The sequence below is a fragment of the Giraffa tippelskirchi genome, chromosome 4 (genome assembly GCF_054371585.1).
Source record: "Giraffa tippelskirchi isolate mGirTip1 chromosome 4, T2T-mGirTip1v1.2.pri, whole genome shotgun sequence".
NCBI classification, from domain to species: Eukaryota; Metazoa; Chordata; class Mammalia; order Artiodactyla; family Giraffidae; genus Giraffa; species Giraffa tippelskirchi.
The window spans coordinates 504121-520835 of NC_137278.1; the positions used below are offsets into that span (position 1 = coordinate 504121).

Sequence of the window (16715 nt, forward strand, 5' to 3'; positions counted from 1 at the left end):
AACGCTACAGGGTAGCTTCTGTCCCCTGTGACACCCACAGCGTGTTCACACAGCAGACGGGCAGTGTTCCACACTTCAGACTCCACCCTAAGACACGAGGCCAGTGGACAGACCTGGCCCACAACGCCCAGCCTGCCTCCGTCCGTCCTCCCGTCTGCTGACCAGTCCCTGAAGCCTCAGGGGGGACGGAAGGGTCCCTGCCTTCCCCTGGGCAGTGGGAGAGGTCAGGGGTGTTCTCCCCTCACTCCGCCGTCCTGCTGAGTTCCCAGCTCCAGAGCACAGGGACCTCATGAGACCCTCGGGTGCCTCGGCCTCCACCACACTTCCAGGGACAGGGAGCCTCCCCACCGGGGGCTGGACGCAGTCCTGGTCTGGCCCTCAAGGCTCTCAGACCCCTGGCTCTCTGCCCAGCAAACACAGATTCTTTCAGGTCCTGTCCAAACGACACCTCCCAGCAAAGTCCTTGCTCACCCCGGCATCCAGCACCCCTGGACATGACCCCTGCCCCCTGACCCTCTGGAACACCCGCCGTGCCGCTCGGCCCTCGGGTGCCGGCCGCCACAGGGAGCACCACACCAACCCAGGGACCTGAACCAGGAAGGGGAGGCAGCCCTAAATCTCAGTTCAACACGATGAGTGATGACTGAGAAAACCTAAAGAAACAGACACACGCCTGGAGGAGAGGTCTGACCCGAGACGCAGGAAGGCGGTCTACACAGAGGTCCACACAGGACAGGAGAGCGGAGTGGCCACAGGGCTGGACCGTACCCTCAAACAGGGGGTTCTGCCCAGGCCGCTGCAAGGGCCCAGGGGTACTGCCGCCCCACCTCCCCACAAAGAGCCCAGGCCGAGCACACGCAGGAGGCCCCGTGACCCTGTAGTCACAGCCACGTCCACCGCCAACTGGGCTCCGTGAGCGCAGAGACTCCGGCCAGCTTCTCACAGTGGGTGCTCGGCAGAAGCTTCTCCGCCCCAGAAAAGAGCGAGACAAGGAGACAAGAGCCACCCGTTTCCTCCACACAGACGTTACAGGGCAAAAGTACGTGATCTGAAACAAGAGAACCAGAAACATCACAGATACGGATAAAGGAGAAGCCTGTGTCCAACCGCAGTAAGTACCAGGAGCGCTCTGCATGAGGCTCAGACAGCTCGCGGCCGGTGGGCCAAGATAGAGCCAGACGCAGGAGACAGACGCGGGCACAGCAAGGTCGGGGCACCGGGCTTCTGTCCCCTGTGAAGGCCACAGCGCGTTCACACACAAGGGGGCCCAGCCCTGCCCCACAGGCAGCGATGCGCGCGCACACACAGGACCAGCTGCACCCCCTCCACTCCACGCGGCGAAGACAGTGTGTGGGTAGGAAACTTGAATTTAATTGCTTCTCCAACCTTCAAAGAGGTCTCACCGTTTACTGACCTTTGACCAAACTCCACAGAATCTAGCAAGCAGCACAGACAAGACTTCTCTGTGACGTGGAGAAGGTGGGACAGTGGCCCCATCTGATGGAAGAGCTGTCGGGACGGAGTGAAAAAGCCCATGGCGTGCCTCAGTAGAGGCTGAGTTCATACCGCACGCCAGCAAAGCAATGCCAGACGCCACCAAACTGTGTGCCCTGCTCCAGCCCAACTAAAGCCTTTCGAAAAGGCCAAAGTGTGTTCACGCGACCAAGTTGACCCTTGTAGGCCCTATGGCAGGACCCACCCGATCACACAAGACTCACTTCCAGAAAATAGCCATTCCACCGCTGCCGGCCCGAGACAGACCACGCTGCCCCACCGTCCACCAGGCCCAGCAAGCAGACCTTCACTGCAAAAATCCCCACACCCCACAGCCTCCCCCCAGCCCTACCGCCCCCTCCTATGGACACCCTAAGGCCAGGGTGCTTCTCCCACAGCCGTCTCTTCGCCAGAACACCCCTCATCCCAAGCACTGGGCCCTGCACACTGCAGGAAAGCAAGCGACGTGTGTGGAAGGGAAGACCAGAGGTGTGATCGTCTACACACCTGCTCTGAGCCAGGCGCCCGGCACGTGCAGTCACCACAAACCCATGAGGAGAGGACTGTCCCACGTGGCAGGGAGTGGACGCCAGGGAGCTGCGCCGTGCGTCAGCGGTCAGGGCGCCGCTGAGGTGGCCGCCAGCTGCCTGGCAAACAGCCCACCATCCCCACACAACACAGGGCCTAACTTCTGGGGCGAACATCCACAATGCCATCCAGGTTGGGCTGTGAGCTGCCCATCCACCTTCCCTGCCTCTGCGCCCCGTGACATGGGGGGACCCAGCCTGCGCCGGGGGAAACACACTTTCAACCCTGAAGAGGTGACCATGGCAGAAGGCAGTAAGGAGTTACTACGGGAGAGTCGTCGAGAGCCTCACGTCTGTGCTTCTCCTCATTTCTGCCAAAGCGACCCTGAAGCACAAGGGGCAAAGGGTGGTCTTTCCAGTAAACGACACTGCTCAAGTGCACAGCCACACAGGAGATGATGACTCCTGACCCTACACCTCACATTTTACACACAAAGACAGTCCCACACAGTGCAAACTAAACCCAAAAGAAGCAGAAGAAATAACAAAGGTTAGAATGAAACTTTAAAAATAGAGACTAGAAAAACAGACTGGGCTCCTGGCGGTCCACTGGTCGGGCCCCTGAGCTTCCCCTGTCCAGGACACAGCTTCGGTCCCTGGCTGGAGAGCTAGCATCCCACACGCTGTGCAGCAACCGCCCACCTCCCCCCAAAAAAACGAGAGAAGAAAATCAGAGACTGTCATCAAAGCCAAAAGCTGATTCTTTGAAGAGATAACAAAACTGACATAAATTTAGCTAACCTGAGGCAAAAAAAAAAAAAAGACGGAAAGAACATAAAGACCTAAACAGATGGAAAGACACCCTGTGTTCATGGACTATTAGACTAAGTATTATTACGACGGTAATACTCCCTAACATGAACCACAAAATCAAGGCAATCCCTACAAAAATCACGGAAGGCTTTCTGCATCTGTGGACAAGCTAACCCTAAAACTCACATGGAATTGTAAGGGACCCAGAGGAGCAAGAACAAAGCTGGTGGACCCACACTTCCAGGGTACAGTATTCAAGACGGTGTGGTACTGACATAAGGACAGACATACAAACCAACATACAACAACTCAGAGTCCAGAAACGAGTCCCAGCATCTATGGTCCATCGATTTATAGCAAAGGTGTCCAGACAATCCTGGAGGGAGGATTTCAACCAATGGTTCTAGGACAACTACATCTCCACTAGCAAAGAATAAGGTTGGACACGCTACCTCACACCATACACAAAATGTAAGTCAAAATGGATCCCAGACCAAAATTTACGAATTAAAACTATAATATAAAACTCAGAGGAAAACACAGTGCTAACTTCTTAACAATGGATTTGGCAATGGACTCTTAGATATGACACCAAAAAAAGAAACAACAAAAGAAGGAAATAGACAAATTGATCTTCATCAAAATCAAAAACATTTGCGCTTCAAAGAACCCTATCAAGGGACTTCCCTGGTGATCCAGTATTAGGAGTCCGCCTGCCAATGCAGAACACGTGGCTTTGGTCCCTGGTCCTGGAAGATTCCATATGCCAAGGGGAACTAAACCCATGAGTCACACTGCTGAGCCCACATGCCCACAGCCTGTGCTCCGCAGCGAGAGAAGCCACTGCAGTGGAAAGTCCACACGCTGCCCCAGAGAGACGTCCCCGCTCACTACACTAGGGAAAGCCCTGGAGCTGCACCAGAGACCCAGCACATCCAAAAATAAACATTTTTCAAAAAGAACACTAACAAGAAACTGAAAAGATACCTACAAAATGGAGGAAAATGTTTCCTAATCATACATCAGTAAGAGATTTGTATCTGTCATCTTCAATACACAGAAAATGTTTACAACTCACCGCAGAAACAATCTAATTGAAGTGGGCAAAGGATTTCTGCAGACATTTCTATGAGGAAGATAACACAAACAGGGAAATCCAAATCAGCACCACCATGAGACACCCCAGCAAACCCAACGGACCGGCCGTGATCAAGACCGTCCACGACAAGTGTCTGCAAGCGCGTGGAGGAGCGGGGCATCTCCCACGCTGCTCACAGGGATGGGAGACGCTGCGGCTGCCACGCAACACAGGCGAGCAGGTCCCAACCACAGAGCTGCCCCGTGCCCAGCAATTCTGCTCCTCAACAGACACCCAAGAGAATGGACACATCCATCCCTACAGACATTTGTTCATGGCTGTTCACAGCAGTGCTAGTCATCATAGCGAAAAAATGGGAGCAACTGGTAAATGCATAAACAAAACACAGGATATTCCTACAATGGAATATTATTTACCATATAAAGGAATAAAATACGCCCCCAGCAGAAAAAATATTTACATAGGCACATTCCAAAAGTGTCTAAACAACATAACTAAAAAGCATACCGGCACCAGGACCATCCTGGTGGTGCAGTGGCTAAGAGACCGCCTGCCAAAGGAGGGACACGGGTCCGATCCCTGGTCCGGGAAGGTTCCACGTGCTAAGGAGAAGCTAAGGCCGCACACCCTGGAGCCCGTGCTTCTCAACAGAGAGGCTCCCGCAGCAAGACGCCCTCACAGCACAGCCAGAGAAGCCCCCGTGCTCTGCAACTGGACAGAGCCCACGCGTAGCAACAAGGAGCCAGCGCAGCCAAAAAGAAACAAATCAACATTTCTATAAAAAAGCATACTAATGCTTAACATCAACAGTCATCAGGGAAATGCAAATTAAACCACAGCTGGACACGCCACACACCTAGCAGGACGGCTAGAAAGACAAACAGCATCGAGTGTCCCGAGGACTGAGCACCACCAGCGCTTCCTCACACCCGTCCTGGGGGTACGACCCCCTGGGTACGTGCGTGCGTCTGTGACTCGACACCCCCAGTCCCGGCCACACCCCACAGAAACATGCACCAGCGCTCAAAGCTGTCCACACCACCTCAGCTCAACGCCCCAGACTGGAGACCGCTCAGCGGCAAAGGCCCAGGACTGAAGACAGCAGACAGTACAGAGATGGGAGAGCAAGCGACCCAGGGCCCCAGGCACAGACGAGGCCTCGAGGCGCAGCGCCGACCGAACGCGGGCAGGCATGCACCCTGCCCCACGCCCCTCACCCCAAGCACGGAGTCAGGGCGACAGCAGGCTCTGGGCAAGTACGGGGCAGGCCGCCAGGGCCCAGGGGGCGTCTGCGGTTCTGGTAACGTCCCTGCTTGATCAAGGGTTAGCGACACGCATGACATTAGACACATGAAGTGTGCGCGTCTCTATATGTATGTCAGACATTAGCACCTTCTCCAAACCAGTCTTCAGGCTTTGGTCAAATGTCTTATTGCTGCTGAATCTGATAAAGATATAGAGACAGACAGTACGGAACCATAACGACAGACCTGAGCAGACCATTTCTACGAGAAGGAAACAGAAGGGCAGGCTGAGCCAGAGGTGGGGGAACTCCTGACCATTCACTCGGCCACATGACCACTGGCATTTTGTTTCACCCTAGTGTTCAAGGAGTTCACAAAACACAAGCAAACAGCAAGGACGAGGAAGCAACCACGACGCTCTAAGTCTGAATGCCAGCCTTGGAATCTGACGGGAAGAGAGGGCCTACACTCCAAGGAGAGGAATCTCTCCACAACCTGCTTAGCACACAACGGTCACACCACACAGGACACAAGGAGAGGAATCTCTCCACAACCTGCTTAGCACACAACGGTCACACCACACAGGACAGAGAGCTCTCCGGTCTTTCTTAGGGAAACACTCACCAGCAGGCTACCGGGTGTCAGTCCAAACAGTGTCAAGAACCTACACCTCCTTGCCCATGTGAGTGTACTTCACGGTCACTGAACAGTCTTCCTCTGTACAAGTGTTCCGGCTAATAAATACAGCCTGCCATTCCGCAACCTAATGAGCTAACGATTCTCAGCAATGAACAGCAACGACTGCTGACACCACTCTTGCTTAACAGTAAGCAAGAGTTACTATGTCTGAGAAAAAGCTTAACACCAGTAATGACATATTTTTGCTTAATTTTTTAGAAAGACAAACCTGCAGGACTTCCCTGGTGGTCCAGCGGCTAAGACTCTGCACTCTTAATGCAGGGAGCCCAGGTTCGATCCCTGCTCAGAGAACTAGATCCCACATGCCACACCATGGCCAGAAAAGAAAAGGAAATAGAAACACAAATAATCTGTAATAAATGTTATTTAACCTAACGTACCCAAAGTATGTACTTCAACACGCGGACAATGAGCTTCAAGTGTTCGTGTGACGCTCCGCCTCCCTCGCAGCGAGCCTTGGGAATCCAGCACGCACTCCACCTGCAGCGGGCTCCCCGCACAGCAACGTCTCACCTGCCGAGGAGCCGCGCGCGGCGAGCGGCTATCGTGCGGGGAGGCCGCAGCTCCAGCGGGCTCCCCGCACAGCAACACGTCTCACCTGCCGAGGAGCCGCGCGCGGCGAGCGGCTATCGTGCGGGGAGGCCGCAGCTCCAGACCCGAGGCCTCAGGGGCAGGGAGCACAGGGCACAGAGGGGCGTGTGAGGCCACATCACAAGAGTGGAACCAGCACAAGTAACGGGATGGGAAACTTTGGGACACACAAACCAATCTCTTCAAAACTTAACTGCAAGAGAAAAATAGCGACATGGAAATCAATGCACTGAGAATTAACAGATGTCTATCAAGAGCAAGGAAGAGACCATATTTTGTCCCTAACTTGAAATAAGAAATCTGAACAGGGACTGAATATCTACTGACTGAAAGAAATACTTACACTCTCTGAAATAGTCACATATGAAATATATCTAAGAACCACTTAAAAATACTTAAGGATGGCCTGGGGGGTGGTCATGAGGAGACAACAGCTGACCTGGGGGACAGGAACATGGGGTGTGTCTGACCACCATGTCTACATCCGAGTAGGTTAGAAAAAGGCCCACAACAGACGTTCTTCCGTATCTACACGTGCGTGTGCCTGTATACACAGGGACCACAATGCCGGTCACCTGCCAAGAGAAGAGCCGAGTGCCTGGGGGACAGAGAGGGGGATGCCTCACTCCACGCTTCTAGAATCTGAACCGTGAAACTAACGCATCTACTCAAAACAAACTCAAACCCGTGTGCCTGGACTCCACCTGCCACGGGGCCAAGCGTGCTGACTGGCCCCCTGCTCCCCGCCAGCTCTCTCCCGGCCACTCTTCACACAGCGGCCAGGGTCCTCGATGGCCCAGCCCCCGCCCATCCAGCTTCAGCTCATGCCGCTCGCCCCTTCTGACCAGTAATGTCACCGTGTACAAAGGCTGCAGATTCACCCAGCTCCTAACCGAGGAAGCTGGGATGTCTATAAAGTAAACACCACCTGGCTACTGAAAACATTAAAAGACACGAGCCCATGAGATGGTCTGTGAAAGAAAAGTGCACACAACACACTCACTGATTACCACCCCTCGAGGCACAAACTTGCACGCTCAGATCAGAAATAAACAGATGACAAATATTCGGCATTCTTCTGTTTCTAGGTTTCAACTTTTGTTGTAGCTGCTATTGTTTCTGAGCTGCCCAGTCATGTCAGACTTTTTGCAACCCCATGGACTGCAGCACGCCAGGCCTCCCTGTCCCTCACCATCTCCTGAAGTTTGCCCAAGTTCATGTCCATTGCATCAGTGGTGCCATCCAGCCATCTCATCCTCTGACACCCTCTTCTCCTTCCGCCCTCCATCTTTCCCAGCGTCAGGGACTTTTCCAATGGGTGAGCTGTTCCCATCAGATGACCACAATACTGGAGCTTCAGCTTCAGCATCAGTCCTTTCAGTGAGTAGTCAGGGTTGATTTCCCTTAAGATTGACTGGTTTGATCTCCTTGCTGTCCAAGAGGCTTTCAGAAGTCTTCTCCAGCACCACAGTTCAAAGGCATCAATTCTTTGGCGTTCTGCCTTCGTTACAGCCCAGCTCTCACAAACGTACATGACCCCTGAGAAGGCCATGGCCTTGACTATACCAACCGTTGTCGGCAGAGCAACGTCTCTGCTTCCAACTCACTGTCTAGGTTTGTCATCACTTTCCTGCCAGGAAGCAATCGTCTTCTGATTTCATGACTGCAGTCACCGTCCGCAATGATTCTGAGCGCAAGAAGAGGAAATTTGTCACTACTTCCACCTTTTCCCCTTCTATTTGCAATGAAGTAATAGGGCCGGATGCCATGGTCTTAGTGTTTTTAATGTTTAGTTTTAAGCCGGCTCTTTCACTCTCCTCCTTCACCCTCATCAAGAGGTTCTTTAGTTCCTCTTTGCTTTCTGCCATTACAGCGGTATTTTTCTAACTTTGCTAAAATGCCTAATTTTTTTTTTCCTTCTGAAATGTACAACTGAACTTTGCCCTTTCATTTCACGTCTCACCTCCTTAGGACCTTAGGCGAACTCATCCTCCTCAAGGAGCTTTCCCGTCACAAGTCTGCCTGCAGCAGTCAGCACCGCAGCCAGGCCTTTTCTTGTTTACTCTCAACTGATTCCATCTCATTTCCTGCTTGGTATTTGCTCTATTACACTCTTAAATTTTGTGAAATCAGACACCAGCCTCATAAACTTGCATATCCTCTTACACAGTATCTACACTAGCACCTCATAAACACAAGGGGCTCAACACTGCCTACAGACCCCTTAGAAACAGCACTTTAAACACACCCTGATCAGAACTTACAAATCTGTTAAAAGTGGGATGCAGAAGGCAGTCCAAAAACTGTTCCAAAGTAAAATATCAACTGACCGTTGTTAGTGGCAAAGTGACATATATAGGAAATGCCACCTTCGAAGAGTTAAAAGAACCACTTCAATTTTTGTTCTTTAAAATCCAAAACCGCTGAAGAGTTTTTTCTGTTTTAATAAACGAAAGTACCAGAAGTGAAGTGAAGTGGGGCAGTAGGTGGGCAGCTCTGGACCTGATGCCCTCTGCAGCACACCTGTAAAGCCTGAACAACTGGGCTCCACTCACCACTCCCTGTGTGGTCTGCTGGGGAGCGAGGCCAACTGGAACCAAACCACCCACTCACCAAGATAACAGCATCCATCACACAAGGATAGGCCAATGAATGTCAGAGAACATAAAGTTCCTAAAGAGGAGAGCCCAAAATATGGTTCCCGTAAGCTAAATTATTCTAGAAGACGAACTCAATTAAAATGTGGTCAAATATACAAACCAGTTTTGTGATACAACGGGAAGCAAAGGCAGGAAGCGGGGCTCTGGCCCAAATGTAGCACTGACCACGTGTGGGGTCTCCAACAGCTAAGCTACCCACAGATGTCCTTCTGGGCCTCAGGGCTGGGGTACGTGTACTGCCCTTCCCAACCTCTATGATGATCCAGAACCACAGCCTACACAGGAAGATCTGAGACGGGCAGCCCCTCCCACAGGATAGCTGTGCTGTTAGCATGGGTGAAAGTTCTCAGTATTTACTGTAAATATTTCTGATTGCTGGATCCAGAACAGACTCTCCACTCCTTCTCTTACCAAAGATCAGCCAAAGACAAGAACAGGAAAGAGAAACACGCGCTCCACCTAGGAAACACTTGGAACCGCTACACAAAACATGGCTAGGAAGACGCAGGCGAAAGGGACGTGAGTCACCCCACAGAGCAGAGCAAGGGGAAACCGAGGAAGGGGCCACTGCCGAGGGGCAGGCTGGCCGGCGGAGCTGCGGAGAGGGTCTGCGAAGGGGTGCGGTGCAAAGCTCCAAGCAAGGTCCCCAGCCCCTCTGCCCAGCTACCAGGCACCAGAATGTCCCACACTTGGGGTGAGTGGCACAAAGAAAGGCAGCAGTGGGCACCTCAGGGAAAGCAGGGGGATCAGGCAAAGGAAGCCCTCCCTGCCTCCGTGTCCCTCAAACTGGCTCCAACATCCATCCAACCAGGCAGACAGAAGGCTCCCTCTCTAAGGAAACTAAACCAGAGGACAGTAACACCTGGAGACGAGCCAACAAGAAACGTTAGTCATCACCCTCCAGTGAAAGCAACAAGGAAACAAGCCCCCCGTACACTCAGTTTTCCATTTTCAGTATTTTATTCATAAGGATGAATAAACAGCCAAGGAGCAGCAGACACTGGAAGAAGGGTTTCCAGGATGAAAGAAAGAAACCAAAAGACATAACAACAAAGAGGAATGCACAGGAAACAGAAAACGTGCAGGAAACAAACATTTTTTTAGTTTTCAAAATTTTAACTATAGCTTTAAAAGCTAAAATTAAGAGATAAGCAAAGATGCTGTATACATAAAACAAGAACAGGAGGCATTTAAAAAGGAACAAAAAAACAGTAAAGAACATGGTAATATGAAAGAAGTTAAAATTTTTTAACAAATTGGAAAATTATCAAAAATACTCTCAAAAAGAACAAAAAGATCAAGATATGACGAAAAGATTTTAAAAATTAGAATATTAAGTACAGGAAGTCCAACATTCAAAGAAACTGGAAAAAGAGAAGCTGGTAGCGAACTATCGCCAACACATAATACCAGAACTCCCTATAAATTTAAGGGCCTCAATCCCCAGATTCCAGGGCTACTGAGCACCCTGCAGGATAACTGAAAGAGTGCTACGATGAAGGCGTTTCATGAAAATTAGGAAAATCAAGGACGCAAAGACCCTCAAAGTTTGATGTGGGGATACGCTCACGAACAATTAACAATCAGGCTGGCGCATCCCCCCGGCAGTCCAGCGGTTAGGACCCCACGCTCCCACCGTGGAGGACGTGGGTGCAGTTCCTGGTGGGGGAACTAAACTCCCACAAGCCATACGGTGCAACCAAGAAAAAAGAATCAAACTATAGAGTTCTCAATAGCAACAACAAAGACTATGAGACACCAAAATGCCAAGCCCAGCCAAACTTATTCTTTAAGTGTGGTGGAAGAATGAAAACATTTTCAGACGTGCAGGTCCCCAAGTCTTGGTCCCAGCAAACTACTGGGAAGCTACTGAAGACTGCTTACCGCCACCCCAAAAAAGCAGGCACACAGGGAGTGTCAGAGGCAAGGAAGCGGGCAGGACCGCCAGGGTGGCAGCATGCAGGCCCAGAAAACAGGGCCTTCATCTGGGCCAGGGGCCTGAGGAGCACGGTGGCACCAGCTGGGGAGCTGACAAGGCTGTGGGGGAAAATTAAATTAAGGAACACTTTACAGAATGAAAGGTGCGGGAACATTATTCCGAGATTCAAAGGGAATCAGGCAAATGAAAAACAAAACGATTATTAATTTCAGGGAAATAAAAATGTCTGGACAAGGCAAGAAATCAAATTGTATGTGGTCCACTGTCCAGCTCGGCAAGGCACAGTAACCACCGGAGCAGACTGACGGAGGTCCTGACACGGAGTTAACCACGCCTGCGCGCTGCCCAAACGAGAGCGAGCAGACGAAAACTGAAACCCTAGCGGGAGCCAGCAGAGAACCCCTAAAACTGGTGAATGAGGATAAGACAGCACGAGCGTACTGTTTAGTAACACAAAGTGAAAGTGAAAATCGCTCAGTCGTGTCCAACTCTCTGCGAACCAGAACTCTCCAGGCCAGAAAATCGCCATTCCCTTCTCCCTTCCCAACCCAGGGATCAAACCCAAGCCTCCCACATTGCAGGCAGATTCTTTACCAGTTGAGCCACCAGGGAAGCCCCGTAAGGTAAATGCTAAAGAGTCAAGGGGCTGCTGCCTCTAGAGAAGACTCAGCCCCTTTACCACCTTCAGGCACTACCTGACTTTCAGCCACGCGCATGTGCATGTCTCTTAAGCAACACAGAAGAGACACACAGAAGCCACCCTGCTAGAAATGCAGAGGATTTTCCTGGGAAGGCCCTCCTGCTGAAAGGTAGCATCCTGCTGGGTCAAAAGCCTGAGGTGACCCTGAACACACACTAAATCGAAGGAGCCCCCACTCAGTAATCCACAAAACGGAAGACGCATTCCAAAAGCGCATTTCAAAATCCACAAAACAGGGACCTCGCTTCAGTGTGAAAAAGTGGTGACCTCTTTCTAGGTCGAGGAAAGAAGAAAAAGCAAATATGCGGTCAGATAAATTTCTAATGTCCACTTTTCGGTTTAATCATTTGACCATTAGAGAACCCTAACACAGTAACCATTTCCCTGATTTAGTGGCAACGCTTGACTCCATGCCTAGCCGCTGTCCAGGAGTCCCTCCCCACCGTAACGTGCACCTCCATAATAAACACTGACCCACCGAAGCCCAGAGCTTCCATCAGCTTAAAGACCACCACAGATACAGCTCAAGGGGCTCTGCAGCCAGACCACTGCATCCATCTTCTGCACAAGTCCTGTAACCTGGGGCCTCACTGTGCCTGTTCCCTACTGTGCAAACGGGGATGTAACCGTACCCACCTCAAAAACGGCTGTCAGACTTGAATGAGGGAATTCACGCAGCTAAGGCAGGGTTGGACACAGGTAAGGGCTTAGGAAACACAGGCTGTCAGTGCCACTGGCTCACGCCAGCCCTCTAGTCAAGGCTGCCTGTGGAGTCAGTGACGTCTGCGGCAATGTGTTCATCAATTATTTATTAAAAACCTACTATGTGCCAGACACCAAACAACCGCTAACTTGATAACTGGCTGGGCCGAGTCACCCAATCGCTCCCAAACCTCGTTTCCCACGTCAGTTAAACAGGAAATGGCAGCGCCTGCTGCACAGAGCAGAGAAAGCTGCAGGAGGGGACTCACCTACGGGCCTGGAGGGCCTGGGACCCAGAAGATGCTCAGTAAGCGGTACTGTGATCACTGCTCATCTTCTCTCCTACAAGTGACTGGCAGTTATCTAATCCACCTTTTCCGTTTTGCTCAGCCTAATACACTCCTTGAGTGTTGCAGGTGCTAACACATACTCTTCACGTTGAACTCAAGAACTTTCTTGCACGTTCTCAGTTTACTTACAACCATACCCCCCCAAAATGCAAGAGAGAAATAAAGAAACGTTAAAGACTGTGCGTTACCCGGGTAAAAGTACAGGTCCTACACACCAGGTTACTGTAACGGGGTCTTATCACACACCTTGGCTTTGTGATCTTTACAAGTCCCCGCAGTTATTACTACACAGAAAACCTGGAGTAATTCCACAGAAAAACTGCTGGGTCATCACTTTCTTCCAAACTGGTCCCTCGTGTCAGCCCGGAGAGCGCCGTTCCTGCCTTTCCCCAGGCACACCGCCTCCCGCCGGCTTCTCCCTTCTGCGGGAAGCTAGTGGCCCATCTCACAAGAGTTTGCTTTCTCTGCTGCCACGAGCCACGGAAAACTCTTCTCGAGAGCGAGCAAAGGGGAGGCCAGAAACATTAACAAAGAAAGGACAACTTTTTACATCCAAAGCCCGCGTGAGCGGTCTGCCTGGAAATAAACCGAAGTCGTGCGACCGTACTCCTGACAGCCACGGAGCCGGCAGCTTTGTCCGGGGAGAAGAGCGCCGGCCCGGCCAACTTTTCCTGCAAGACCCAGCCATCCTCTCCGGAACAAAGTGAAAGGTCAGCGGGCGCAGGAGCGGCGCCGGGAGCGCACGGCTTCGCGTCGCCCGCGCCGCCAACTTGGCGGGCTCGCCCCACTTTCCCTTTTGTCTTCCGCCCCTCCCGCGGAGCTCCCGGTCGCTGCCCGAGGCCCGGGGTCGCGGCGCGCGGGGCGGCGGCCCTCCCCGCGCCCCCGCCCCGCCCGCGCGCGCCCCTCGCCGCCCGCCCGCCCGCACAAAGCGCGCCCCAAGCAGCGCGGCCCGGCCGCCCGGCCGCCTCGGCCCGGCCTCGGCCTGAGGCGCGGCGGCGGCGGCGGGGAGGCGCCCGCCCGCGCGCCCCGTGCCCGCCCGCGCCCCCGCCCGCGCGCCCGCCGCGCCCGGCCCGCCGGCCCGCGCCGCTCCCGCCGCGCCCGCGCCGCCCGCGCTCGCCGCCGGCCCGCTCCTCACCTCGGCATCGGCGGCGGCCATGGCCCGGGCCCGCAGCGTGGCCCCGCCCCTCCCGCGCGCCATCGCCCCGCCCGCTCCTCGCGGCCCGGGGCGGGGCGGGGCTGGCCGCCCGCGTCTGCGCCTGCGCGCGGCCCCGCGCCTGCGCACTGCGGGCCGGGAGCGGCGTCCGCAGCGCGGGCCTGTGCGGGCCGGAACCGGGTGGACGGCGGCCGCGGGGGCGGGACCGCGCGCGGCGGGCTTCCGGGGTCGGCGCGGCTCCGGACGCCGGGCCGTCGAGGTCCTCCTGCCCGCGCGGTCCCCTCTCCTTCTGCGTAGGCGCTCTGGCGGGCCGGCCGGGGTGCGGAAGGACCCCTGACCTCTCACCCCGGACACACATCGGTTCCGTCGGCCTTCGTAGAAGGCGGACCCCGGCTTGCGTCCTAGGGCGGTGCCCGCGCGGGGGGTTGTGCCCGGGTGGGAGGGGTGCCCCCGTTGCGGCTGCGTCCGGTTAGGGAGAAGGGCCCGGCTCCGGGCTGGGGGTGCTCCGGTGGTGGGGCGCGCCTGTCCTGACTGAGAAGGCGGTCCTGAGCGGGAGGGGTGAAGCCCCCCTCGGGAGGGCTGCCCCCGTTGGCGGTGCTGCCTTGGGGGAGGCGTCTCAGTTAGTGTGAATGCCCTTGCGCCGGGGTGCTCGGCCGGGGGCATTTCCGGACTGTGGGGAGGATGCTCTGATTCAGGAAGATGCCCCGTAGACGGCTGCGCTTTGGTTGGGGACAGTGTCCTGTTTGGGAAGTATGGGCAGGAATGGGCTGTGTCCCACTGTGGGGGGATTGTCTCTTTGGAGGGCGCTCTGATTAAGGAAAATGCCTGGCTTGTACAAAGGGACTGGGATGCTCCAGTTCGGAGGTGGCCCCAGTTGGGCAGCCTCTCGGATCACCCCAGCCTTCCTGCAGGCCACCCAGTTATGCACAGAGTGAGACCTTTCCTGCGCACCCAAGCAGCCTTCACTGGACAGCACCACACAAACTGGCCTGGGCCACCCACTCCGCATGGCTCCACCTGTTTCTTCCATCCCCTGGGAGTTGAGAGAAGAAGCATAGACTGAAATTGCGGTTCTCTGGCCGGTCTTCACGACAGGAACTGAGGAGGTCCCAAGTCGGAAGATAATCTGAGTCTGGGCCTCAGGCCTGTGAGGGTTCAGTCTCGTGGAAATCTGGCCCTGAGAGTGCCCACAGCTGCAGAGGAGGCAGTGGACGACCCTAAGTACCAAGGAAACCTTCCCCAGGTTTAGGGGGTGGGGGGCAACCTCAGTCAACTTCTGACAGGCCGGGACCCCCAAGCTCTGTCTGGAGCCTCAGGAGAGGAGGCTCAGGAGTTGTCCTCTGGCCTGCACAGCCAAGCTAGCCTTCGCCTACACCTGCCTCTCTGGCACCATCTCCTTTCCACTCCTGCCTTGAGCCCTAGTCTGCCCCTTCTCTGAAACACTCTTCTCTCAGGTATCTGTGGCTCACTTCTTGACAATCCTTAGGTCTTACTACCACCTCTTCAGGGAAGTGTATCCTTGCCCCTACTTAAAAATACTACTGCACCCCAAAACTTCTTGTCTTATTTTACTCCATAGCATTTCATTGCCATATTGTCTGTCTTCCCCACTAGAATTCAAGTCCAAAAGGTCAGGGATTTTTGTTTTGTGTGCCCTAGTACCTAGAACAATGTTTGGCATGCAGGAGACAAAATAAATATTTGTTGAAAGAATAAAAGAGTTAAGATGTGGAAAAAAGTCTTTTACTAGGCAAATATCGATGGTAAATGAATGTGTCAGAAGTAGGCAATGCTCCCATTTTGCACGGTCAGCCCAACCCACCCTTTGCTGGTATTATCCCTGCTCACTGATGACGCATTATGTGTTGTCCCTGTGACTATCAGGTCAGTCCTGAGGTGGTCGTCATTTTTATCCACGGTCTTGTCAGCAAAATAAAAGGGAGTGGGAGGGTGCCTTCCAGGTTATACAACTGTCGAGAATCAGAGATGGAATTTGAAACAGGCAGGTTCGACTGTGAGGCTGCTGCTTCTAGATGTTTCACAGGTTATCCTGCTTGAAGCATGATTTGTGCTTTTCTCCAGTATCCATCTTCTCCTTGTCCCACAAATGGTAAAGTCAAGTTTTAGGGTACATGGCTGCCTGCACATTTCCAGGTAGGGTGGCCAATGGCATTTGCAAAAGTGATACTACTGTCCCCCAGAAAGTGCGAGGTGCAAGCCTGGTAACCTGGATGATAGAACTGCCAGCCTAAACCCAAAGGTGTCACCCTCGACTTGAGAATGACAGCTATGCCATCTCCAGACTATTAAATGTGCAAGAAATAAACTTCTCTCATGTTGGGGGGGTAGGGTGGGGAGCACTTGACTTGTCCCCTTATAGTCCCATGAGCTTATCATAAAGTTAACTGACACACCTAGCCAAAGTGACTCCTTCACCATATGGCAGAGCTGGAATTTGAACCTGTCGTCATAACACCACCTCCAGGGTCTCCCAAAGCACACCAGGATCCTGGCCCTGCAGGACTTTTACGGCCACTCTGGAACTCTGCAAAATGCCCCTTTGGGAAACCCTGCCTTATTTGTTCCTGGGTTCCTTGCGTCCTAGACGACAGTCCTTTGCAGACCTCGGGAGCGGGCTTGTGTGTTCACACACGAATGGGAGTCGAGAAGCTGAACTCCTCCAAAGTAGACGTGGCCGCGGTGACAACAGGGACAGATTTTGAGGGCAAGGGCAAGGGACTTGG

At 53.5% G+C, this 16715-nt stretch overlaps 1 protein-coding gene across 30 annotated transcripts in view; it reads right to left on the minus strand.

The window, feature by feature from the left end:
* Nucleotides 1-14007, minus strand: part of EHMT1 (euchromatic histone lysine methyltransferase 1) — a 106773-nt gene extending 92766 nt beyond the window's left edge. For 25 of the 30 annotated variants that reach the window (XR_014082932.1, XR_014082929.1, XR_014082931.1 and 22 more), the window contains exon 1: nt 13954-14007. Coding sequence is in view for 20 of the 30 variants with exons in the window: in XM_081593204.1 (XP_081449330.1) it covers nt 13954-13974 (21 nt within the window). In the remaining 10 variants the exon portion in view is untranslated. Of the gene's footprint in view, nt 1-7659; nt 8155-12737; nt 13655-13953 lie in introns of those variants that run through there. The other 5 variants (XM_081593210.1, XM_081593207.1, XM_081593213.1 and 2 more) reach the window with 3 other exon arrangements.
* Between the last annotated feature and the right edge of the window lie 2708 nt (nt 14008-16715).